The sequence below is a fragment of the Thermomyces lanuginosus genome, assembly GCF_041956635.1.
Source record: "Thermomyces lanuginosus strain ATCC 200065 unplaced genomic scaffold VTN49scaffold_40, whole genome shotgun sequence".
Classification (NCBI taxonomy): domain Eukaryota; kingdom Fungi; phylum Ascomycota; class Eurotiomycetes; order Eurotiales; family Trichocomaceae; genus Thermomyces; species Thermomyces lanuginosus.
In genome coordinates, this window is record NW_027192374.1 from 917,368 (window position 1) to 941,180 (window position 23,813).

Here is a 23,813-nt window from a genome sequence, read left to right on the forward strand (position 1 = left end):
ACGAGCATACTGTATTACTAGCATATTCCTCATACAAAGTCAAACCAGTGTCATTGTCTTTTTCCCTCTTGTCATTTACTTGAGTTTCGCCTTTAGGGTCTGAATTCGTCCAATGGATCGTTCTTTCATCAAAAAATCGTCCTCAGTATTGCTGGTGCTACGGTGCATGATGGAGGGAGAGCGGATGAATCGGATCGGCAGCCACCCAAGGCTTCGCCCGAAATCCGCTAGCTTAATCTGGTTAGCGTAGGGTATGGAAGCGCGTCACAAGCCGAAATCCAGTCTCAAGATCAAAACAGACGAAAGAGCGAGGTCCAGCGATAGTTTGGGTCTGTTTTAATCTTTTTTTTTTCGTTGCCCATAGTAGCTGGTCTACTTTTGTGCGCGGTTTAGAATTTATTCATACTCGACCCATGTCACGTTAACGTCACTCCTTGACGGTACGGCGAGGCAAATGTCGACCTTGGGGAGCGCAACCGTCCTCGCAGCCACACCTACCGCAGGCAATAATGACACAGACATTCCAGGATTCTGGGGTCGACAGACGCGGAATCAGCGTGATATTTACACGCAGTGTGTGATCAGCGCATCGATTGGTCTGAGTGCTTTCTTCGCGTTTTGCGTGCGTTGACCCCGTCTTTGGCCTTTATGATCGCCGTGCAGGTTAGTATTGACTGATGGCCGCAGATTCTCAGACCGAAATGGACAGAACTCTATGCTGCCCGAAGAAAGCGTCGCGACGCTGCCAGTACACTCCCAGAGTTGCCGGATAGTCTCCTAGGGTGGATTCCAGTTCTGTACAGGATCACAGATGAGCAAGTTCTGGCGTCGGCGGGCTTGGACGCTTATGTGGTGAGTTTTTCTGCGTAAACGATGTGTTTACGCTCTCCGCTAAGTATATGGCGGCAGTTCTTGTCCTTTTTCAAGTTCGCACTCAAGTTCCTTTCCTCAATATTTGTATTTACGGTCGCTATAATCCTTCCGTTGCATCTTCGTTATGCAGGCAAATCGGGAATTCCAGGATGGGACGATGACGATGACGACGACGACGGCCAGGTGCTGACACAGGGCTGGATCTACACCGGGAAAGGAAAGCTCAAGTCGGATCCAACTTATCTCTGGATTTACGTTGTCTTTCCGTATGTCTTCACGGGGATTGCGGTCTATCTGCTGCTGCAAGAAACGAACAAGATTATCTTCACCCGCCAGGAATATCTGGGCAGTCAGACGTCCACGACAGACAGGACAATTCGACTGTCTGGCATTCCACCGGAAATGCGGTCTGAAGACAAGATCAAGGAATTCATTGAAGGACTGAGCATTGGCAAGGTGGAAAGCGTTACATTGTGCAGATGCTGGCAAGAATTGGACAAGTTGGTGGATGAACGGATGGAGATTTTGAAGAATCTGGAACGCGCTTGGGCAAAATATGTCCGGTATCAAAGGCGACATCGAGACGACGGTGCGCTCCCTCTACGGCGAGCATCAAGACGGCGGGCGAGCGTGACGTCTGAGACTGCAACGGAGAACTCTCATCTACTGGGCAGTGAGGACGGGCGAGTTCGAGCCAGATCGCCGGAAGAAGGTCGGCCGCGTAAGTGGATATGGTATGGTCCGTTGAAGCTGCGGTGCCGCTCGATTGATGCCATTGATTACTATGAAGAGAAACTGCGACGGATTGATGAGAAGATCGAAGCAGCGCGGCGAAAGGAGTATCCGCCAACGGCGCTGGCCTTTGTCACAATGGAGTCGATCTATGCTTGCCAAATGTTAGTGCAGACGATTGTGGATCCGCACCCAATGCAGCTGTTGGCAACTCCGGCCCCAGCACCGGGAGACGTGGTGTGGAAGAATACATACCTATCGCGGACGCGGCGCATGATACAATCGTGGTCAATCACAGCGATCATTGGCTTCCTGACAATCTTCTGGTCGGTGCTGCTGATTCCGCTCGCCTATTTACTGCAGCCCGAGACCCTGCGCAAAGCAGTCCCTGGATTGGCTGATGCCTTGTCCCGTCATCCCCTTTTCCAATCGCTAGTGCAGAGTGTCCTTCCAACCGTGACACTTTCCCTGATGACGGTCTCGGTGCCATATTTGTACAATTGTACGTTAGTCCCTGATGCATTCTGTTCATTCAAACTGACTTGGTTTAGGGTTGTCAACCCTTCAGGGCATGACGTCGCGAGGAGACGTCGAGCTGTCTGTGATTTCGAAGAACTTTTTTTTCACGTTCTTTAACCTGTTTCTGGTGTTTACGGTCTTTGGCTCGGCGACCAATTTCTACGGATTCTGGCAACATTTGCGCGATGCATTCAAAGATGCCACGACGATTGCATTTGCCCTGGCGACGTCTCTGGAGGGATTCTCCCAGTTCTACATCAATTTCATCATCTTCCAGGGACTGGGGCTGTTGCCATTCCGGCTGCTTGAGTTTGGGAGTCTGGCGATGTACCCAATACATTTAGTCAAGGCACGCACTCCGCGCGAGTATGCCTCGTTGGTAAAGCCGCCAACATTCAGCTACGGCTTGTCGATCCCTCAAACGATTCTGATATTCATCATTTGCGTTGTGTACAGCGTGTTTCCCAGTTCATGGCTGATCTGCTTCTGCGGTCTGGTCTACTTTTCGATCGGAAACCTCATTTACAAGTATCAGCTTCTCTACGCTATGGACCACCAGCAACACTCGACAGGGCGCGCATGGCCGATGATCTGCAATTGGGTGTTCATCGGGCTGTTCGTGTTTCAGCTAGCGATGATCGGAGTCCTCGCACTGCGACAGTCCATTACTCGATCGGTACTGCTGGTGCCATTGCTGGGAGCTACCGTCTGGTTCACGTACTTCTTCGCAAGGACATACGAGCCTCTGACGAAGTTCATCGCGCTGCGAAGCATCGATCAGAACAGACGCAGCGAAGATTCAGATTCCCCATTCAGTCCGGGTTCGCTATCGCCCCCGCCAGGGCTGGATCGGGATGCTCTATCACTCTCTCTCGGACGAGGAGAATCCAGGTTGCGGCTCCGCAAATATGTCAATCCAAGTTTGGTTCTACCCTTGGATGGAGCATGGATTCCTTCTTGATCAATCCTCCGCCCACGATCAATGATGTTAAAGTTCACGGCCGACATGCATTACGCTCGAGTTGATGATGGTTGTGTACATAGCTGTCCAGATTGTATTGTTAGAATATGGTGCATGTAATCATGATCCTAAATTTAATGTCAAATGATCTACATGAGCAATACATAGCTCTCACAGACTTGAGGCGGTTTGCAGCGGTGCAAGAGTCAACACACCCAACTGCCGTCATAAAAAGAAGAGACCGACTACTGAAAACGGCTTACATGCAGAAGTACAATTCTAGTACAGCTTCAAGATAGAAAGGAGACAAAGACCTTGCTTTTTTGATTCCTCCTCGAAAGAAAAAAAAAAAAAATGCTATTCTATTTGCCAAAAAGAAACCCCCCGGGAATCGATTCAGAAAATTACCATAGCAAAATCCAAACCCGTACACCCATAACCCCCATAACCCCTTAATGGAAGCCATTGCTCTGAGTCACTTTTCGTCGCTGGCGGACCGCTTGCGCCAGTTGCTCCAGGACAGCCTCGGTGTCTTCCCATCCAATGCAGGCGTCGGTGATGCTGACACCGTACTTGAGGCCGGCTTTGCCCTCCGGGGGCACCTTCTGGTTGCCTGCGATTGCAAAAGTCAGCATCGATATATAAAACGGCTGTGCAGGTTGTAAATACCTTCGTTGATGTTGCTTTCAATCATCACACCCATGATACCCGTCTCGCCATTGGCGATCTGGCCAGCCAGATCAGCTGCCACCTTCGGCTGGTTCTTGTGGTTCTTCTGCGAGTTTCCATGGGAGCAATCGACCATTAATCGCTGCCGAAGCCCAGCGGCGGCGAGCTTGGCTTTGGCTTCCGCGATGCTGGCGGCGTCGTAGTTGGTGCCCTTCTTTCCTCCGCGCAGGATGACGAAGCAGTCCTCATTCCCGACGGTACCTACGATGGCGACCACGCCTGGCTTGGTGACCGACAGGAAGTGATGCGGGTGCTTGACGGCTCCAATGGCATCAATCGCCACGTCCAATGTGCCATCAGTGCCGTTCTTGAAGCCCACGGGGAACGACAGTCCAGAAGCCAGCTCCCGGTGCACCTGCGACTCCGTGGTGCGCGCTCCGACGGCGCCGACAGAGAGGCAATCCGCCGTGTACTGCGGCGAGATTGTGTCGAGCATTTCGCTAGCGATCGGCATGCCCTTGTCGGTCAGATCAACGAAGAGCTTCCGCGCCGTCCGCAGACCCTTGTTGATGTTGAAGCTGTTGTCGATGTCCGGGTCGTTGATCAATCCTTTCCAGCCCACGGTTGTGCGCGGTTTCTCGAGGTAGGACCGCATAACGATGACAAGGGCATCGTTGTACTTCTCCCTCAACTTCAGCAGACGGTCGCAGTACTCGAGGGCGGCATCCGGATCATGGATCGAGCACGGTCCGACAATAACCAGGAGACGGTCGTCATTGCCCTGGATTACGGCGACTGCTTCCCGTCTGCCCTGGAGCACTGTCTTCCGCGAATTTTCGGTCTGCGCAATCTCATGCTGCAAAAGGTTCGGAGGGGTGAGTGGGTTGTATCCGCGTACTGTAAGACACAAGTCAGGAAGAGAGCTCCCAGATACGAGATCAAAGTGGGCGAACAAAGTAACGTACTGCGCGAATCCTCTACGTGGTCCATATTGCCCACATTGGGGTTGGGGACGTAGAACTTGATCTTGTTAGCATGGCAAACCTATTGGGCTTTGCGAAAGTGTGACATACCGTCGACATGGTGACTTTTTCTTGGGGTGAATTGAGGGTGAGAGCCAGCTCGAATTGTACAGGGGGACAATCAATCACAAATCAATTGGGTGTGCATTTGAGAGTTCATTCGCAATATATATGAAGTTCAAGAGACCCATTTGTGACTCATGACTCAAGTACTAACTAGCTTAGGGTCCGGTACCGGGGACGCCGATTGTCCAAGATGGCAAAAAAAAAAAAAAAAAAAAAAAANAAAAAAACTAACTACCTGCAGATCGCAATCTGCGAATACGATTGGTTGACCGTGGACGGGCCGTGCACGTGACGATCAGACGGTCGAGTCACATTGAAGCAAATTGTCAGGACAGAAGCGACAGTAGCAATGTGTAGTAATGTGGCATGCATGGCTGAATCAGGGGAGCTTGAGCCCGCCCATGGACTTGTGATTTGTTGATCATTGAGGTGATGCGCTGATGGCACACCTGAGCTATGCAAACGCCAGACAGCCTCAATATTGGATCCCGGACGAGGCTAGTACCACGCTGCAGCTGCAATGCTCGACAGCTCATGACAACCGGCGCAAGCACTCAGTACAGTAACAGTGATGTGCTTCAGTCGCTCAACACTGCATCATCACACTCTACGCCCTGTACTAGGTACGCGGTACGCGAGCAAGGTCATTGAATCATCTTTCTCACTGGTTTACTAGGCAGGTCCGACACGCGTGGGCGCTAATTCGAGCTTCGTCTCATCCACGACTGCACAGTAGTATTCCGTACTCCGTACTCAATGGCCTATAATTGCTTGCATCCACTGCGCAGCATGAGACTATGAGCTGTCGACTACTCCGTACAGACTTTACATGCACGTTGCCAGAGAATATCGAGCTATACTGGTTATTCCCTGCAGCGATTGGCGCTGTGGCAATTGGGAGCGTTCCCCGCAGCGTATGGAACTGGGTAACTGGCTGCGAGGTTCCTCAGCTTCGCCAGCCAGGCGACCCGCATAAGGTTAACAGGTACCACTGACCTGTCTCCCGACATGCAGCCAGAGCGGGACCCCGGATTGCTTTCAGGCGTTTGACAGCGGCCGCATTATCCAGACCAAGGAATTCCTGGAGACGCCATCAACTTGTTTGTGCTAGCCAAATCCATCCACTGACTCTCTATGGGCTGTTTGTGTCAATCAATTACTAGAAAATTGGATGGCTGCCGGTACGCAAGGCATGGTTTTGAGCGCGCGTTTGACTGTTGAACAAGCCTGATCGTAATTCCTGCATTTTCTAGTCACCATAACTATGACAGATATTTTCTTTTGCATGCTGCACTCATGACCGCAAATCTCGGGTCGTAATGGCCAATTCCTCCAAGTCGTCGTCAGCTCGATGCCTGCCACCTGTTGTGCCCTGCGCATTGTGCTTTGGAAACTTCAAATGGCAACTCGCCCGGACGGTTGATAATTAGGTATTTGGCTCTCCTCATCCCCCGCTTGCTTCTTTTTGTACTTATTTCTTGTATTATTGATCCTTGCATTGTTGGGCTTACGACCAAATATCAACTCCGTCCTATGTTTATTGACCGCCGTGTTGAGAACTCTGTCGGCATTCAGCGGCTGTACAACACGTTAACCCCCCATCAATAGTAATCAATAGTCCCCCCTATTCTCGCTGGTCAAGGCAAGTTTACGAGTATCCGATGTGGTGGTGTAGCCAGCTTCGAATGTGCCTTAGTGATTGCTTTGATATCTCGCTCAGAATACCCCAGCTACCTTTGGAACCTTGAAAGCTGTCGAGGGGCGCGCATAGTATTGCCTGTCGATCATGAAAATTAGAAGTCAGATATTTGAGGGTTAGGATTAACAATTTGATCAGTTCTTCCAAGAACAACTGTCTCGTAGATTCCGTCTTGAGCTGAGCTTTGTAAAGGTCGTATCGGAAGTTGAAGAATTGTCCCGAAGATCCGATCAATCTAGGCATCATCAATATGGAAACATACCGAACACCCCTTGATCAAGATCAACGCTGGAAACTGCCTTGAAATTGGGTAATAGGTACACTACACGACGCAGCGAGCGCAAAGTTCTTTCACGGAGATCATTTTTGTTTACATTTGCGGATACACGCCGATATGGCCTCGATTTCAGCCGACGACAAGACTTGGAAAGCAACACCGATGACGTGCTCTCCCCAGCCAGTCACGTCCCCTGAAAAAAAGCCGATACCCCTGCGGAACGACTCCTCGGAACCCACAAAGGGGTCAGATTCAGTATTCTATCTTGCCTATGGCTCTAATATGCAAGATGAGACGTTCCTTGGCCGACGCGGCATTCGGCCTCTGTCCCAGGTCAACGTCTTAGTACCGGGCGTGACGATGACCTTCGACATGGCCGCGATTCCCTATCTTGAGCCATGTGTAGCAGGGGCTCAGTTTACTTCCGACCTGGACGCCGCAGCCGCAGGTCGCGAGGCTGATGCCAATGTTGTTGACCTGGAGAAAGCGCCCCTGCTCGACGGGTACTCCTCCTCCTCCTCCCACTGGTCTTCGTCAGCACCCCGTTGGACGAAGCCAATGGTCGGCGTAGTCTATGAATTGACACCGAAGGACTATGAGCGCGTCATCGTCACGGAGGATACCAGATATCGCGTGGTAGAGGTTGACTGCCATCCGTTCCCGGAATCGTATCGTCCGGAAGATCCGACACCGGAGAAGTTGGATACGCGCGCCTTCAAAGCGCGGACATTGATGTCGCCTCCGCGCGATGATCCCTTCATGCGGCCCGACCCGAACTACGCGCAGCCATCCCTGCGCTATCTCACTCTACTTCGCACTGGCGCGGCGCAACGAAATCTACCGCTCGATTATCGGGCGTATCTAGACAGCTTGCATGAGTATCATATCACCACATGGCGGCAACAGGTCGGCCGTGCGATCTACCTCATAACGTTCCTACCCTTGTTGCTATTTTTGGCCTTCCTGAAACTCTACTTGTTGGATCGATTAGGATCGTCGCCTGTTTTGCTGGACAAGCTTCAAGAAGGCACCTTCAAAGGAATGTGGCTTGCTTATGATGGCTTGTTTCAGAGACTCTGCGGGGATGGCGAGAGGACAATTGAAGAATCGGATACTGTACTTAGTAAAAACTAGAAGCATGGAACAAAGGAAAAACATTTCAGGAGAGTTCTAATGTCATATGTGTACATATGTGAGAGAGAGAATACAGAAACCATGCCCATGTATACCTGCAACAGATGCCGTCTGTCGTTCTCCCCTCTCCAAAGTTCCGAGAAGTCTAGCGTACAGTACAGGATGCCCAATGACCTCACCGAAGCCGGACATCGACAGCACAGAGGAAAAAAGTGAGACGCGAGGGAACATGGGCGATTTTCCGCTCTTAGCGTCGCACCGGCGGGTTGTAGACAATCTTTCTGCTCTTGATGGCAGCCCACTTGTAGCGCTTGACCCACACGCTGAGCGCAAACAGGCCAGAGATCAGAATCAACGCCTTCATACCCATCTTCTTGCGCTCATCCATCTCCGGCTCGGCAGCCCAGTTCAGGAATTCGACAACATCCTTGGCCATCTGGGAAGTGGTGGCCGGGGTGCCATCCTCATACTCAACGAGTCCGTCAAACAGAACACGAGCCATGGCAATGCCTATCGCAATTAGTCTCATGAATAATCATCGTCAATTCTCCTCACATACCGGTGTTCGGGAAATAAGGATTGAAGTGCAGGCCTTCCTGGACCGTCGCACCCGCCGGAGGCTCATCCGGGTATCCGGTGAGGAGAGAGAAGACGTAGTTGCAGCCGCCGTGACGACCCTTGATGATCAAGCTAAGATCCGGGGGAAGAGCTCCGTTGTTGGCAGCACGAGCAGCCTCTTCGTTCTTGTAGGGAGGTGGAATGTAATCCGACAGTTTACCAGGCCGCTTCTCGATCTCACCCTCATCGTTGGGCTCGGTATCGTACTCGTGCTCCTCGGCCATGGCTTTCATCTCATCAACGGTGTGCATGACACCGACAAACGCACGCCATGGGACACGGCTCAACGAATGGCAACTCGAGCAGACCTCTCGGTACACCTGGAAACCACGGCGAAGTCTGGCCAATGTATGAGAGAAGGCGCATCGGCAGCTTTTCGGGGAAACATCTACTCACGCCTGGTGATCAAAGGTCCTGTACCACTTGGCATGCTCCCACGGATACTGAGTCGCGTGCAATCTGCCTCGATCAGTATAAAAGATCCCAAGCGCTTCACCGGGGCGCCTACTCACCCCTCCTCAGCCGGTGTCATGGCATGGGCTTCCTGCCCGTACAGATGATAGTACCAGGCAGTCGAAGCAATGGTCGCAATGGTCGCTGCCGTGGCCGTGGCAGTCAGATAAAACGGGGAACTGGCATTCTCCGCGGAACCGGAAGACGTGGAAGAGGCTCGCTGCGCAATCCGTCAGCAATTGAGACCACAGCCATCACGTAGCTCGCGCCTGATCACACTGCGAGTGATCAGGTGAGCCAATCGAGCGCAGAAAAGAGGATTTCATACGGATTGTTGCCGGAGAGTCTGGCGAGCAATGGCCCGCGAGGGCGCAGCGCGCAGGAGCGAACGGGCCAGCATTGTGGCAAGCTGGGGGTAGACCCTCCGCAAGACGACGAGACAAACACAAAGAGGCCGCTGTGAACGGGGGAGGGCGAAGCACGGTCAACACCGCCAAGGGAGTCGTTGTGGGTAGAGGTCGAAGTCGGATCGGAACCTGGTGAAGTTTCGAGTTTCTGTCGGGGTGGTTTGACAAAACCGCTCTTTCTGATTGGCTGGTCGGCCGGAGCCTGTCTTGGCGAAAACGTGATCTTATGAATTTGTCAGTTCCTGCCATTTTTGTTCTCTTGCATCTTTTGAAGTTCCCTCTGCCCTCAACGCAACGAGCAGAGAATCTTCGTCGGCTGTTGAGATTGTATAAGGGCTCATTTCGGCACGATCTAAACGATCCGATGTGGACTAGATCCCAGGTACCGGGCGGCCGCTCCTGAGGTATCACCACAACCTCTTTAGTCTCCACTGGACAAAAGGAGGAAAGAAAGAAAAGGTGAAATCAAAACTTCAGAAAGCTATCCCAATAGCATCCATCACAGGCACGAGCATGTTATTCTATGCGTCTGTCAAGTCAGCGACAACGACCGCCAAGTCGGCTTTCCTGCGTCTACGGGCGAAAGGAACGAAGGCGCCCCTTCTTTTTGCGGAGAACCCGATTCAACAAAGAGTCTTTGCTAAAATCGAAAGTCCATATGTTCCTTTGGTCTTTCCTAAGAGATTGTGCTACAGCTTGCAATTCTCGGTACTGCTGCACTCTTTCGTCTCGGGAATTAGGCTAAGTGCCATACATATTTCGAGCAATTGGCATAAATCAGTGAGTGGACAGCAAGTATGAGCATACTATCAAGGCAAGAATCCGCCTGTAACATCACCTGTACTCGTAGCTTGCGCATCCAATGCGAAAGACTCCGTTGAAACTTCCTTATGGCTTCATGGCTGAGTTGTGGCTTGATGTGGCTGATCGTTGTCGACCAAGCCACACCCAGCTAACCTAGGCTGCAAGTTACCCAATCACATCCATTCTGCCAGTTTCCTCCGCCTTGTGAGGGATGAGACAGTGCCTAGAGCTACCTTGCGGAATGCAATGCAGCTCAGAGACGCCGCGACGAGCATGGATGAGAATCGGAAGATTGTTTTAGTCGATAAGCGATGAGGGTCGCCATACTCTGAGAACTGTCACCGGTTATAACGGCGCGTCTCAACAACTCTCAAAGAGTGGTCAATTGTCTCTCTGAATCATCCATGTCGCTTCAACTAGATGCAAGATGGCCCATTTCTCGAAAACGCCGGTCTCCGGCGGTCGACCGCGGAGAGATGTCCTGGCTCCCTTGAAGTCGGCTTCGATGGAAATTTTGATGCCGCATCTTCCTGCTGGTAAGACCCCGAGAATTGTCGCCACAGCGTGCACATCTGATGTTGTTCAGAGTTAATGGATCAGGTCTTGAACTATGTCGGTCCACAGGATCTGATTCGCGTCGCTCAAACATCGAAGCGTATGCGAGATATGGTCTACGATGACACGAGATGGGTGCAACGATTGATCCGCATTGGTTGTTGGAACGAGGGAGAGGCGAGGCGGAACGCTGAACAAACACACGGGCTGAATGGACAAGTCGAGGTAACAATACACCGAGAGAATCCGTACAACCCCCCAGGCAGTGGTGTGCGGCCTACATCGGGTGCCGCAAAGGGGCCCACTGAAGATGGATTCGATCCTGTGTTTCCGGCCGGCACAGAAAAAAGGGAAAGCCTATCGAATGGTAGAGATCCGTCCTTGACCATCCTGAAGTCAGTTCGATCAATCCGGGGTTCAGCACGGCAAGAATATGGAAAGGTCCATGCGGCCCTGAACCCATTCTATAAGGACATTGTTGAGCATGGAGGGTCCACCGAAAGCTTGGTATTCAAGCGCTACCAGGATCCCGAAGACCAAGCGCAGATGCTCGCACAGCTTCTAGCATTTGCAAAAAGCGACAACACTGAGGGTTGGTCTGCACGTGAAGAGCGACTTCGTGAAACGGTCTCAATGTTCGAGACCGCTGCCGTGCGCGAGTTCCGAGACGGCTACGAACTCGAAAATATCGACGATCAGATGCGGCGATACGCTCACGTGCTGTATACGCTGAATGGTGGCAAGACGGCCGTTGAGCTTTTCCTCCACCATAACCACATCGTGACTCGGAAATCCGATTTTGGCAGTGTGAGAGATTGTATTGATCCAGATTCTGGCAGAGTCAAACTGGAACACACTCAAGCGTTTCTTACCCGTCTTGGGGTGGCCTGCAACGAGGAGGCGTCGATTATCTACCGAGCGTTTCCGGCGGAAATAGATGTTGTGTCGCCATTCTTGGAGAAGATTGCAACCGATGTTCTGTCGCCCTTTTTGACGAGTTTGTTCGATGAACTCCATCGAGCAAACATAGAATCATATTTGCAAGCAGTCTCAGGGACGTTTGCTCAATGTTTGAAGTTCATGCTGGATCTCCGACCGCTGCGGATAAAAGAGGAAGACTTGAAGGAGGTCGTCATTCGTGTCCTCACTCAGACGTACGAGCCACATCTTGATCTGTATCTTGCGGAGGAGTTGGATTTCTTTCGCAAAGGATGCGATGCCACCGTTGAAGAATGGGATCGACAACTCTCTGAGCAGGCTGCCTCAGCGGAATCTTTTCTCATGTCTAACGTCAATCGGCAAGCCGACAAGAAAGATTTTCTTACCTCATTCAAGAAAGTATTAATGATGCCCGTTACAATCCTCCCACTCCCAGCGCTTGGAGGCAAATCCAGTAATGACCCCCGGTCTTCATCGCCGTCGCCTGCCACCATTACGAACAACAAGACAGCGGCCCGATTTTCAACGGTCTCCCCAGCGCCAATAACCCTGCCAGAGGCTCCATCGGATGAGTTGGCCGCGAAGGCGGCAATTATGAATACGAAATTAGAAGGCATCCGCTCTTTATTTAGCATTGAGGTCGCTCTGGGCCTAATACATGCCGCGAGGGCGAGCCTAGAACGGGTGGCACAATTTGTCAAATTGGGAGGCGAATGGGGGGAAGCCTCGAAACAACAATGCACGAGCATCTTTGTAACTCTCCTCCACAATCTCGGGCACCGACACGTCATAGACGGCTTCGACAAAGCAATAAAGCATTTGTCCGAATATCTACCCCAGAAACGCGGTGACAGCAACCAGTCTGGGTTGAAGCCCTTGGTGACATTCCTCGAGCTGGTTAATGTTGCGGATCTGATCCTTCAGATGGTGGACGTATTCTTCGAGCAAGAGCTGGTCGGCTCGAACATTGTCGATCGAAATGACTTCCTGGACCCCGCAGTTAAAGGAAAGAAGAAATTCGAGCAGATGCTGGATGGGCGTGTTGCGTCAGGGCTGAACAAAGGCATTGATGTGTTGATGGAGGAGGTGGACTATATTCTAGCCACCAAACAGTCGAACACGGATTACAATCCACAGGCCGAAATTGACACAACACGCCAGCCAAGCGACGTTGCGGTTAGTGAGGCAGCGGTGGCCGTTGTCGACGTGGTCTCATCCCACACGAAGATGCTCGTCGGCAGCACTGACAAGAGCACATTGGATGTGTTCAATCAGGAGGTTGGCCTTCGACTGTTCGCCTCTCTCTGCAAGCATCTCAAACGTCAACGGATCAGTCTTGAAGGTTCCTTGAAATTGATTAGGTATTCTCATTCAATAAGCGTTTTACCGACAGTGTCGTTGACTCGGACACTAACATGTGCTCATCACAGTGACATGAATTACTACTTCCGCTTCATCCAAACTCTGCGCAACAACGACCTTCTGCTCTACTTCAAGGCTCTCCGTGAGCTGGCACAGATCTATCTGGTGGGGTCGTCGGATGCCAAAGAACTCGCAGCCATTATTGCGGATCCGGATCGATTCTACGGCATCTTTCGTGTCGAGGAGGTGTATGAATTTGCTCAAAGACGAGCGGACTGGTTTCAGATTCGGCGCGACGTCGAACGCGCCATGTATGGCGCTGGGTGTACAGTTATGTGAGCCATGTAAAATAGATCGAGGCCGTGGGAGGCATTTTCAGCTGGCGACTCTGGTAACTTTGTACAGTCTAGAGCCTTCTGCGTAAATCACGTTAACCTATCATCCATTTTAACACAGCTCATTTGACCATTTGAAGCTTCACGTTGTGATGGCGTGCCGCTCTGCCATGGCCCGCGGATTTAGAGTTGTCTATATAAAGCAGTAACAGTCTGACGCCTCTGCCTTCCTCTTATGGCAATCTGCCGACTTCTCTGCGTGAATGGGATTGTCATCAAAACTTCTTCACATAGAAAATGGTGATGTTACCTCTGCAAGTAATACTAAGAACATCTAGGTAAGCAAGTCGTCGATGCCATATAATTCCCAGAGTATGCACCCCTCCCTCTCAACCAGAGGCGCTGATTTATGTCAACTGCAGCTAGGTCACCATGGATGAGTTCTCCGCTCACATTCTACGACAGAGGGTGGAGGCACTAGAGTCCGCCACTGCCCTCAGCATTCCAGCGGCCCAGCGCCTGTTTGAGCATCGGATCACGACTTTGGAGCGTGGAATGGAGAACCTGCAAGTCCAAGTTCGGTCCCTGCAGAACCGCATTGAGTTCCTGGAGAGAAAGAAAATTGCGTCATCCATCGAAGACGCTCACGGTGGACAGTCGGGATGGTGGACGCGCGAGGGAGGAGAATGGCCCCGGGAGGGATTAACGAGCACTGTTTCCAACAGTTCGCACGAGGACAAGGAAATCGATCCTGCCCAAGCTTCCAACATCGCATCTCCCATGACGCTGCTCGGGGCACTAGAGCCGCTCAGTTACACGCAGGGTTTGAATGCGTTATGCCAGGTATGTGACTCTTAACAAGTCGACGACACGGCTGAACATTGCTCTTCTTAACACCTAGTCAGTCGATGTCATCTGCGGTCAATACAAACGGCTATTCGCGCTCCAAGAAACAGGAGCTGATCCATGAGGTTTGGGACGGCAACATCCATTGGAAGAAGCACGGCATGTTGTCCGATGGGGATCCATTCAGAATTCGCTACGTCCCGCCCCCGAAAGCAGGTGACGTGTTCCGGACAGTTAAGATCGAGGATCTTCCCGCGAATGTAACGATGAGCCAAGTTCTTGGGCAGGTGTGCTACGGCAACGTGTACTCGGCACATCTGCTCAACACGGTCAGGATCACGGGGTACCACACAGCCATTATCGTTTTCTTGTTCCAGAAGGAGGCGATAGACTTCTTCAAACATGCCAAGTCGGCAGGTGTCTATGTCAACGGTGTCCGTGTTCGGTCCAGGATCATCAACACCCCAACGTATCCGATACCCCATGATCTGAGAGAAAGGATTTTGCACTGGAAATGCACGCGTTGTCTGTCCATGTCCAACGTCACTCCTGAGATACGGGCTTGTCTCCAGGACATACTGAAAAGGTCAATTTGCAAACGTTACATTGAATGTTTGCAGGAATGTTCGGAGCGTGGAGAGCTGGTTATTCGATTCCATTCGGTCAAAATGGCCTCCCAAGCCTATGATCTTCTGGCGAGGGCACCCATCTTTAAAGGCTGCCATTTGCGATTTTCCGCGGATCCATGCTCGCGCATTCCGAAGGGTGCGAAATAAATCGTCCTGGAATTGGGGGATCTTCCATTACTCTTCACCAATTCCATGAATGAATCTTGCCGGCTGGATCTTGATGCATAAATGATCATAGAGAGATGCGTCCAATGTCGTCTTTGATCCATTGTCGACACTAATTTATTACTCGAGTCTGAGCAATTCCTAGTACAGTTGAGTTGCTTGAAAATGCTTGATCCGTATTTCACTAGATGTCCTGCTGGACTTGAAATTCCAGGACTTGCTGGCAGAAGCTTCCTGGTTCAAACGTTCTGTACTTCATATCTCCATTATTCTTCACATTCCCCAATGTCACCAGTGTTTTACCTCCTGCGTCAATCAAATATTATTCGATATTGGTCTCGTTGCGAAATTCCATTATTTTTGAACACAAAACCCATATTGGAGCAATTGACGTCTTTAAATTCCGGGCATCCGGGAATGAATATGAATATATAATCACCAAATGGAATGAACAATACGGAAACCATGAGCAAACACTGAACAGGATCTGAGGTTTAAATAACTAACAAAATAGTGAAACTCAGCTCGGAGGAAGCAAGGCAAACAATCACGTTAACCTGATTTCGGCCCCTTTCGACCACAAAAAGTCTTGGCCACTCCGCCGCTATGACCAGAACATGCACAGTAAAGGGAAGATGAAATCAAACAGCGTTCTGTTTCTTGAAGTTGCTATGAGGCTGTCGCTGGGAGACTAGGGCATGGGCATCACGTGATAGATCATCTATGGGCAGTCATGCGCTCATGGCAGGGTAACAGTGGTTTTTGCAGTGGAAGATCCAGAGTTTTGATTTGTGAGAAATTGACGTTGTTTGCCTGACAGGCGAGTCTGATTTATATATAGTCGGTACGATTCCAAGACCAAGCATTTCCTGTCACTCGAAATTTTGGGAAGATTCAAGTTTAGCCGCAGAGCTACTCGGAGGCTTTATCACAAAGGATAATAATGTGATCCAGTAGGCTAGCTGTCATGGTACATGATCAATATACAAATTCTTGAACAGCATTCCTCGAAGATTTGTACCGTCTATTATCCCAGGAACTCCCCATGAGCAAGTGCAATCCATGGAAGGTCTTCCTCCCAGCATCGCTGCATCAACTTGCGAGCATTCTTAACCTGAATCAATTGTTAACAGACACCGTAGTTTTTGTTGACACAAGCAATAAAAAAAAAAGGGATATACCTGTTTCAGACCCTCGCTCTCGAAATTCATCACTCTTGTCATCAGCTCCAGGCGCCGTTGGGTATCCAGGTTTTCACACCCGGCAGTAAACAATGGAAACAAAGTAGACACTTCGGCAGAACTTCCCGGGCGAATTTGATTCAAGGCATCGCAGAGATTGTCGACAGCTTGTCGAACCTCTGGGTCGGATGCAGCCTTTCCTAGCACACGACGATAAATGTGGACAACCGTCGCCCAATGGAATGCAAAATCGGTAGCTATCATCTCATTGTTTTCTTGCTCTGTATGATGCAACCCGCGAGCGTGACCACGCCGCCGCGCCTGTGCCATGTCCTCCAAGAGGGTATTCGCAGCTAGAGCGACATCCGCGGACGGTGTCCATTCTGACAAATAATTTCCGGCTTCATCGAAGCGCTCGTTGTCACATCGACTTGCCAAGTGTCCCAAGCGGGCTAGAAATCTCCCAGTCTGAGGTGTAAAGCCTTCAAGACAATCGACTCGGTAATAAGCTTCTCCATCCCCTGGTTCATCTGGATGACTTGGTGACCAATAGTCACCGTGCAATACCTGAGGTCCGCTACGCCGACATGACAAACTTCCTAATATGTCGAGATACGCGAACCATCGCGCGAGAAAGAGGGCAACCGCATTACCTGGATTAGCAACGTGTTGTACTCCTCGTGCCAAGAAGAGATCACGAGCAAGTTTCAGGTGGCTTTGCCAAGTAATAGGAACCTCAAACGTGCTCGGCGAGACAATCTTCAAAGATAAGAGCATTATTGCGGTTGCTAGATGGCTATCGGTGACATTCTGACTGGGATCATCCAGAGCATGGCGAAGGGCTGGAAACACATCACTGACCCAGTGTGCAATGCGAGTGGCTGGCTCTGGATGCCGAAGGAACCGTGCACGATGACTGGCTGAGTAGGCTAGCATTAGATTCAAGAGATTGGGATCAGAAATCGCCACTGTACAATCAGCATGGGTAACGATAAGCAGCAGAAGAAGAATCAGTGACTTACTTGCAGGCAGAACAGATATGAAAGGATTCTCCTCGCAGTCGTGTGGCACAAGAAGACGGGAAGTATGGTTGAGGAAGTGATGAAAATACATCAGATTCACTGGGTTCTCAAGTAGGGACGAGGGAAGCGGCGTCAAATGCTTGGGAATCTCGATCCGCACCGGGCTTGCATAGTAGCCTCCGACGGTAAAGTTCGACCTTTTCTTGCGAGTGCCAACCGTCCAACTTGGCATTCCAGAATTCGACTCAGCAACCGAGATCGGCGGCTCGATGGCGGCCAGGTCATCGTTTTTGTGCAAGTCATAATCCGGACGTCCGACATCAAATCCGTAGAAAAGGGCATCGTTATCAGAATCGACGGGTTCTGATGTTTGTAATAGCAGAGATTTTATCGACATCCTTTGGATCTCCGCGCCTCCGACAGGAGGAATAGGACCAACAATTCCTACCGAAGGACTGCGCGCTGATGACGGTTCCTTGATCTGTTCAATAGGAGCTATTTCTTGTGCGGAAGACACACTGAGCAAAGGTTTCGTCTTAACCGAGTGATGATCATCAAGGCGACTGGTCCCATGGTGGGTTCCACGTAAAAACGAGGTTGGCTGAGAAACAGAATGGCTGTCAAGAACGATTGAAGGCAAGTAGCTGGTTCTGGAGAGTAGATCAGCAGTGCCTACCGGCGGCGAGTAACATGGAAGCTCTAATTGCCCGGGTTCAGCTGCTGCTTGAGGAAGCAATTGTTCCCCTTGCTGATCTCGCACTGGTGGTGTCACATTATGTTCTGCTTGATTGAAGATTGGCTGGCCATGCACAGGCACTCCAGGGCTAAGCTGGCTGGGTCTTCGAAGACTGCCATCCACTTCAGATGCGACAGGGGCGTTGCAAAACGTCGACACTAGACGGACTGGAGATTTAATGGGATCGTGAGCACGATCCATAGAAGTCTGATGATTGACAGGAAACGCCAAGGCGCTGGAAGTCGGTGATGAAGCTGCTGGGTCAGAGGCTTTTCGTTTTGTCCGGCCTTCCCAATTGAGGCGAATGCTGTAGTCGCATCTTTCGCCTTGCCGAATGCAATTCAAGCATGTTGGCTTTTCCTCGCCGCTATCATAGCATTCAGCGTTGATGAACGTCACTTCCAAGAATTAACGTTCAAAGGTCTTACCATTTGATTTTCCGTGCCTTGCAAGGCCTGATCACAGTCAGCTTGCTTCCGAAACAGTTACTACCTGCATGCTTACCAGCAGCCCTTGCGGCTCCTTCGCTTCGGCTCCGGCGCTCCCGGTCGTCGCGGTCTAGGCATGATTAATTGCCGAGCCGAAATCCAAAAGGCTCCAATTCAACGACAAGTTTCCTCGCCATGCAGTTCCTTCTCGATTACAGTTAAGCTCCAACATCCGACGTGACGGTATTTCTTCGTCCACTCTTGAACTCCGATTGGTTTGAACAAGGACTCTAATGCCGTAGTTGCAATCATCGAGGTAGGTACCACTTCTTTGTATTCGTAATTGGATGAGTACACAAATTCTTGCGACACGCCAAAGTGCTTCTGATAAGGAACAGTATCTCTGCCACAAATACTCCATACAGAATGAGTGCAGTTATGCAATGAACGTCCGCGCGAGTGTGGAGTTACTCCATTCTCCGCATCATATCGGAACGAGCGCTGCAAAAAGCGGTAATCATTACCAATCGATACGGTATAAGATACCAGGATCCACAAATTTTACGCTGTACGGAGTGGCTATGAACATTTCGTAGGGCGTGTGGGTAAGAGGGTTACAGTGCACGTACGGACAAAGTGACTTCGATAACAGTTACGGAGCAGTACAGGCCCACAGCCTCTCAGGCTCTCGGAGGCGGAAATTTTCCGATCCGAGATCATTTGACCATACGAAGACTTTACCCAGTATGGCATGGCGTGTTGGCGTGCGTGCCTTGCATTCGCCTGTGCCATGGAACTTCAAAGGGCCGAGGAACCGAGAGGCTTAAAACTAGAAAACAAGGTCTCAGCCAAAGAGGAAATCTCCTTCGTACTTTGGTTCTGTGTTTTCATCTGAGTTTTCACAACGCTTATGTACGAGTGCAAATAGTAGCCATGCCATCTCTTATTCCGAAGCATCCGTTGCAAAAACTTCCCAGTCCGGATCGAGGCGTCTCTGCCTTCGTCCATGTAAGTTCGAGTACTTTGACTCCCTTGGCCTTGCAAGGACATTTGCTTTGACTAACACGGTTTCAACCCATGACAGCTGATCGGACTGTCTAGCTTTGCATACTCATGGAAATTGTAATAACTTGCTTGCCCATTCATGTATTCGTTGGCTAACTGGAACATCCAGTTTGTTTGAAAACGAGCATCTCGCGTAAGCTGAGCACCCAGTCAAACGGTCAACACCACGATTGACATAATCTAGTAACGATGCATATGGCTGGCACTTTGCATTCCTGACCGTGATCGGTCTCTTTCTTTCGACGCTGACATTTGTGGCCGGCCTCGTGGCGGACATCACATTGTCCCGACGGCTGTTTCTTGTGAAGAACATGCTGTCGGTTTGCAGTGCGCCTCTCGAAGTTCTAATTTCGGTTCTGTACTGGGGTTTGAGACTGGTCCGTAATCATTTGGTATAAACCGTGAGATGGTTCTGACTGTAACGCGCAGTATGACAAGCATCTCGTTATCCCGGAAGGGCACTCGATCTCTCTCGAGGCAGGTGAGCTTGTCCACATAATCAGGGAAGGGGTTTAGGCCAAAGGCTAAACTCGGCGGCAGATCTGAACTTTCACCTTGTTCCCTTTGTTGTCATGTTGATTGACCTTCTGTTCCTTTCTCCACCATGGACAATAACAGCTGTCCCGGCCATGGCCTTGTCTGGCTGCCTGGCAGTTGCCTACTGGTTCTGGGTTGAGAAATGTTATCAGGAGAATGGATGGTAATATGCATCATGTGGACGTTCGCCAGAATTTTACCTTTGCTAACAGAGCCAAGGTACCCCTACCCCATATTTGAGCTCCTTGACACCAAAGGCCGCATCGGCCTCTTCGCTGTCAGTGCGCTCTTGATGACGGCCAACACGTTAACATTGAAGCATCTGTATGGCCGTGTCAATGGCTTTGGTCGCTCTGAACGGTCGGAGGCTCGGCCAGGTGATGTCAAGAAAGGTGATTACCATCGAAAATGATGCCATGTACAACGGCGACCAGCAGTTGATAGCTTCCAGCTATCAACTTCAGACCGCACGCCTGATAATGGAGAGCTTTGCATATGGCCGAGCTGGAATGTTGGTTTTTGAAGTTTGGCAAGTCATCGGAATCATGCTACCTGATCAGGTCACTTAGTAAATAAAGAGTCCAGCAGCAGGATATTCCTGTTCACGTCTGTACATAACGAGATTTCACTGAAATGGCTGCTAAGTACCTGGTCGGTGGGATTGAAAATGAGCCTACGAGCAGTATTAATGCTTGGGCTTGGGGCTAGTGGTTCCGGCTTTGTAGTTCCGAAATAAAACGGACCATCTCGAAAAATGAGGCGTCAGCCGCAGGTCTGACTCAATAAAACCCCGGCATTGGATTGGGTGCTGGGCTAGCCACTTAAGACAGTAGTTCTGGAGCAGTTGACCAGGACCTCATTACTTCGTTATACTAATCCAGAGCGGAGGTTAAGATTGAAATTGTCAAATTGACTTTCAAATTTGTAAAGGGCATGGCAATTTTTTTTTAACTTTCGTTTACGTAAGCACGAGATCTTCGAAGCTTCCATTCAGACGGATGACCGTATGAACGACAGCTCTTCATCAATTGACGAAACGAACACGCCACATATCATCACGGACTGGCGAAACGAACATGCATCCGACCGTGGTAGGCACGCCTCTGCGGACTGCCGTGATCGGAGCGCGGATTGCGCCCGCTCCTTTCCTTTACGCAGGACCAACCTCGGTCTGCGTGCGACAACAGCTGAACACAACAGCCATTTCTCGACGTTACCAGAGCACCTATCAACCGCGTCAACACAATGTTTCTCGTCTTGTTCCGTGTATTGGAGTTCCTCAGATTTCGTCGTCCGTCGGCTTGCCGGGCCAGACGGTAGCGCTCACTATGCGAAAGAGTTTCGGCAACAGCATTCGCAGAAACTCGACAGCTTCGTCCTCGCAATCGCAAGACCCTACCGCACTTGACTGGAACACATTTTTCAAGCTACGCACGTCCCGGCGACGGTACTCTCTGGTTTCGTCTATCCTGACCTCTATCGCCAGTACTGCTGTCGGCGTTCAGATCCTGTCCACGCAGGATCTGGATGCCCTCGGTGCGCAGGTGATGGGCTTGGATCCCTTTGTCGTTCTTGGTCTAGCCACTGCAGCTTGTGGTGCTGTGGGATGGCTTGCTGGGCCGTTCATGGGAAATGCAATTTGGGGGATGATCTATCGGCGATACCGGCGTGGCGTGGCCATTGTGAGTCCTGGATAAACTTCAAATTTGGCTTTGTCGCTAACTGGCTTATCTCTGTGTAGAAAGAGAAAGAGTTTTATGATCGCATCAAGCGTTTCCGCGTAGACCCTTCGTCGAACTCTATCGCGAATCCCGTGCCAGATTACTACGGCGAAAAGATTGGCAGTGTGCAGGGCTATCGGCAGTGGCTGAAAGATCAGCGGGCATACAATCGCAAGAGGTCCAGATTCATTCTATAAAACGTATGGTTAGTGTGATCTGCGGGATAGGCTGATCCATTGTTTTGATAAATTTTTCCCTCTGCTTTCTCGGGTTGCCCGTTTGCTATGTCAAGCAATTTTATCGGATGCCGTCATGTACTAGTAGATGGAGTGAGTGATGGACCAAGTCTCGAGCTTGTATTCATGCACATGTTGGCTCGTAATCGAGTACCTCTCTTCTCCTTTGCGTGAAAGTATTGAGCCATGCAGATAAGGGCTTGGATGCTTACTGGCGCGCATTGTCTTGGCTGCCCCGCCAAGAGACTGCCCCGCAGGGAGATAAGGTCTGCTGATAACTGCGTTCCAAGGATAGAGCATAAAAATCCGAGCTCTATATAGCATCATGGACTCCTGATTGAACGGTGAACACAAAGAACGACGCCAAATCTCTATTATTCTCCGGAAAGTCCGTCCGGGACCTGACTATCTGACCTGAACCACTGAGCCGGTCTTCGAAATTCGTCGCTTCAGTGAAGAGATCGCTCGACGGTGAACCACGAGTTCGTCATGTCTGAAAAAGTGTCCCATGGGCGCGGAGGCGCTGGTTAGTTGCTACGACACACGGAAGCCCCGAAGTATGAACCCAAACCCCAAACTGACCAGAGTAGGCAACTTGTATGATAAGAAGCATCCCAGCAGCGCCACGCCGGAGGACCTCATTACGCCGACCATCAAGCAGGATGTTTACTCCACTGGTCGCGGAGGGTCTGGGAACATGAGGCACTTTGACAAAGACCACCCGGAAATTGCGCGGACGAGCCAGGACGTCGAAGAACCTCCGAAACGATCTGAGGAGCATGTTCAGTTTGCAGGGCGAGGTATGCTTGCTTCCATCGAATAGTAACCTGGAATCCGTTCAGCTTTACCTGACAACTGACACAACAACAGGAGGAGTCGCCAACGCTTTCGTGCCCGCCGTTGAGGAAGATCGCTTGCGACAGGCGCAAGCCGAGGGCCCGGAGGCAGCGAAGCCCAAGGAGGTCCCTGGGGGTAAATCGTAGTAGATGAGAGCTGCTATTTATTGATCAACATGACTACCTCTCTCTCCCTTGCTGTTCCTGAATTTGCGTCATCACTACGAACACCGTGTAATCAGTGATTTGATGTATCGTTATGTGGTTGCAGTCATTTGTGTACGGTATTTCTGGTTTGACTCCACTGAGAACTCTGATGATGTCAAGACGATCTCTTTCACCGTCCCCCGTATGAACTGGCTGGCCTCTAGCTAGCTAGACACTTCGTAGTTTGATAGCCGCATGCGGGAATCTCGTCATTGTCAAGAATACATGAATATGGGGTAAAGCAACGATCTGGGAATGAGGCCCATTTCAATGATCTAATGCCACATGAGAGACTGCAACCCGGACACGGAGGGATTACTAGTACCAGGTGCGTACCCGTTGCAGGAAGCTGAATCAGGCCGGTCGACTGCTGGGCAATGAATTTGCATTACACATATTGCTGTTCTACTTCGTATAATTCTATAAAAATTGATTCCTGAGGCAGACACAAGTGAAAATGATCCCTAGTGGTGTAGTGGCTAACATCGCTGTCTCTCATGGCTCAACCATGATCACAGCAGCCCTGGGTTCGATTCCCAGCTAGGGAGTTCTTGTTCTTTTAACATTCCTTATTTTTTTTTTTTTTTTTTTTTTTTTTTTTTTTGGGTCTATCCTTTCCACCCCCCGCCACCCAGCCCAATACGACCCTGGCCACCTAGCTGGGAAAATGACAGCCCAATTTCTCGATCCGTGTTGCGGTTCGCTCCCAGTCGCCCCTCAGGCCCCAGATCATTATCGGTTAGTCAACGGTGAATGCTACGGAGGTGGGTACCAAAAAC

General features: G+C 50.6%; 10 protein-coding genes and 1 non-coding gene across 11 annotated transcripts; 8 read left to right on the forward strand and 3 right to left on the reverse strand.

The window, feature by feature from the left end:
• Window positions 1-454: 454 nt before the first annotated feature.
• On the forward strand, window positions 455-3,085 carry VTN49DRAFT_6323 (uncharacterized protein; the record flags this gene model as incomplete). The annotated part of the gene is made up of 4 exons (XM_069414479.1): window positions 455-622; window positions 688-852; window positions 910-2,107; window positions 2,157-3,085. The coding sequence occupies 4 exons, from the start codon at window positions 455-457 to the stop codon at window positions 3,083-3,085; spliced, it is 2,460 nt and encodes an 819-aa protein (XP_069265721.1).
• Window positions 3,086-3,537: 452 nt separating this feature from the next.
• Window positions 3,538-4,836, reverse strand: VTN49DRAFT_6324 (uncharacterized protein; the record flags this gene model as incomplete). Its single annotated transcript, XM_069414480.1, has 4 exons — window positions 3,538-3,698; window positions 3,755-4,651; window positions 4,720-4,774; window positions 4,828-4,836. The coding sequence occupies 4 exons, from the start codon at window positions 4,834-4,836 to the stop codon at window positions 3,538-3,540; spliced, it is 1,122 nt and encodes a 373-aa protein (XP_069265722.1).
• A 2,099-nt stretch (window positions 4,837-6,935) lies between these two features.
• VTN49DRAFT_6325 (uncharacterized protein) lies at window positions 6,936-7,952 on the forward strand (the record flags this gene model as incomplete). Its single annotated transcript, XM_069414481.1, has 1 exon — window positions 6,936-7,952. The coding sequence occupies one exon, from the start codon at window positions 6,936-6,938 to the stop codon at window positions 7,950-7,952; it is 1,017 nt and encodes a 338-aa protein (XP_069265723.1).
• A 247-nt stretch (window positions 7,953-8,199) lies between these two features.
• On the reverse strand, window positions 8,200-9,423 carry VTN49DRAFT_6326 (uncharacterized protein; the record flags this gene model as incomplete). Its single annotated transcript, XM_069414482.1, has 5 exons — window positions 8,200-8,462; window positions 8,512-8,909; window positions 8,967-9,029; window positions 9,083-9,243; window positions 9,352-9,423. 5 exons carry the CDS (start codon window positions 9,421-9,423, stop codon window positions 8,200-8,202), a joined length of 957 nt encoding a protein of 318 aa, XP_069265724.1.
• A 1,238-nt stretch (window positions 9,424-10,661) lies between these two features.
• On the forward strand, window positions 10,662-13,429 carry VTN49DRAFT_6327 (uncharacterized protein; the record flags this gene model as incomplete). Its single annotated transcript, XM_069414483.1, has 3 exons — window positions 10,662-10,770; window positions 10,821-13,089; window positions 13,159-13,429. The coding sequence occupies 3 exons, from the start codon at window positions 10,662-10,664 to the stop codon at window positions 13,427-13,429; spliced, it is 2,649 nt and encodes an 882-aa protein (XP_069265725.1).
• Window positions 13,430-13,857: 428 nt separating this feature from the next.
• On the forward strand, window positions 13,858-15,047 carry VTN49DRAFT_6328 (uncharacterized protein; the record flags this gene model as incomplete). Its single annotated transcript, XM_069414484.1, has 2 exons — window positions 13,858-14,268; window positions 14,331-15,047. The coding sequence occupies 2 exons, from the start codon at window positions 13,858-13,860 to the stop codon at window positions 15,045-15,047; spliced, it is 1,128 nt and encodes a 375-aa protein (XP_069265726.1).
• Window positions 15,048-16,092: 1,045 nt separating this feature from the next.
• Window positions 16,093-18,570, reverse strand: VTN49DRAFT_6329 (uncharacterized protein; the record flags this gene model as incomplete). Its single annotated transcript, XM_069414485.1, has 5 exons — window positions 16,093-16,179; window positions 16,247-17,214; window positions 17,269-18,371; window positions 18,433-18,459; window positions 18,509-18,570. The coding sequence occupies 5 exons, from the start codon at window positions 18,568-18,570 to the stop codon at window positions 16,093-16,095; spliced, it is 2,247 nt and encodes a 748-aa protein (XP_069265727.1).
• A 795-nt stretch (window positions 18,571-19,365) lies between these two features.
• Window positions 19,366-20,446, forward strand: VTN49DRAFT_6330 (uncharacterized protein; the record flags this gene model as incomplete). The annotated part of the gene is made up of 7 exons (XM_069414487.1): window positions 19,366-19,440; window positions 19,517-19,554; window positions 19,607-19,630; window positions 19,682-19,874; window positions 19,927-19,978; window positions 20,038-20,197; window positions 20,254-20,446. The coding sequence occupies 7 exons, from the start codon at window positions 19,366-19,368 to the stop codon at window positions 20,444-20,446; spliced, it is 735 nt and encodes a 244-aa protein (XP_069265728.1).
• Window positions 20,447-21,110: 664 nt separating this feature from the next.
• VTN49DRAFT_6331 (uncharacterized protein) lies at window positions 21,111-21,952 on the forward strand (the record flags this gene model as incomplete). The annotated part of the gene is made up of 2 exons (XM_069414488.1): window positions 21,111-21,716; window positions 21,776-21,952. The coding sequence occupies 2 exons, from the start codon at window positions 21,111-21,113 to the stop codon at window positions 21,950-21,952; spliced, it is 783 nt and encodes a 260-aa protein (XP_069265729.1).
• A 528-nt stretch (window positions 21,953-22,480) lies between these two features.
• Window positions 22,481-22,974, forward strand: VTN49DRAFT_6332 (uncharacterized protein; the record flags this gene model as incomplete). The annotated part of the gene is made up of 3 exons (XM_069414489.1): window positions 22,481-22,517; window positions 22,582-22,791; window positions 22,862-22,974. The coding sequence occupies 3 exons, from the start codon at window positions 22,481-22,483 to the stop codon at window positions 22,972-22,974; spliced, it is 360 nt and encodes a 119-aa protein (XP_069265730.1).
• A 521-nt stretch (window positions 22,975-23,495) lies between these two features.
• On the forward strand, window positions 23,496-23,582 carry VTN49DRAFT_t90. The gene has a single exon. It is a non-coding gene; the product is annotated as a tRNA-Glu (tRNA).
• Window positions 23,583-23,813: the final 231 nt, after the last annotated feature.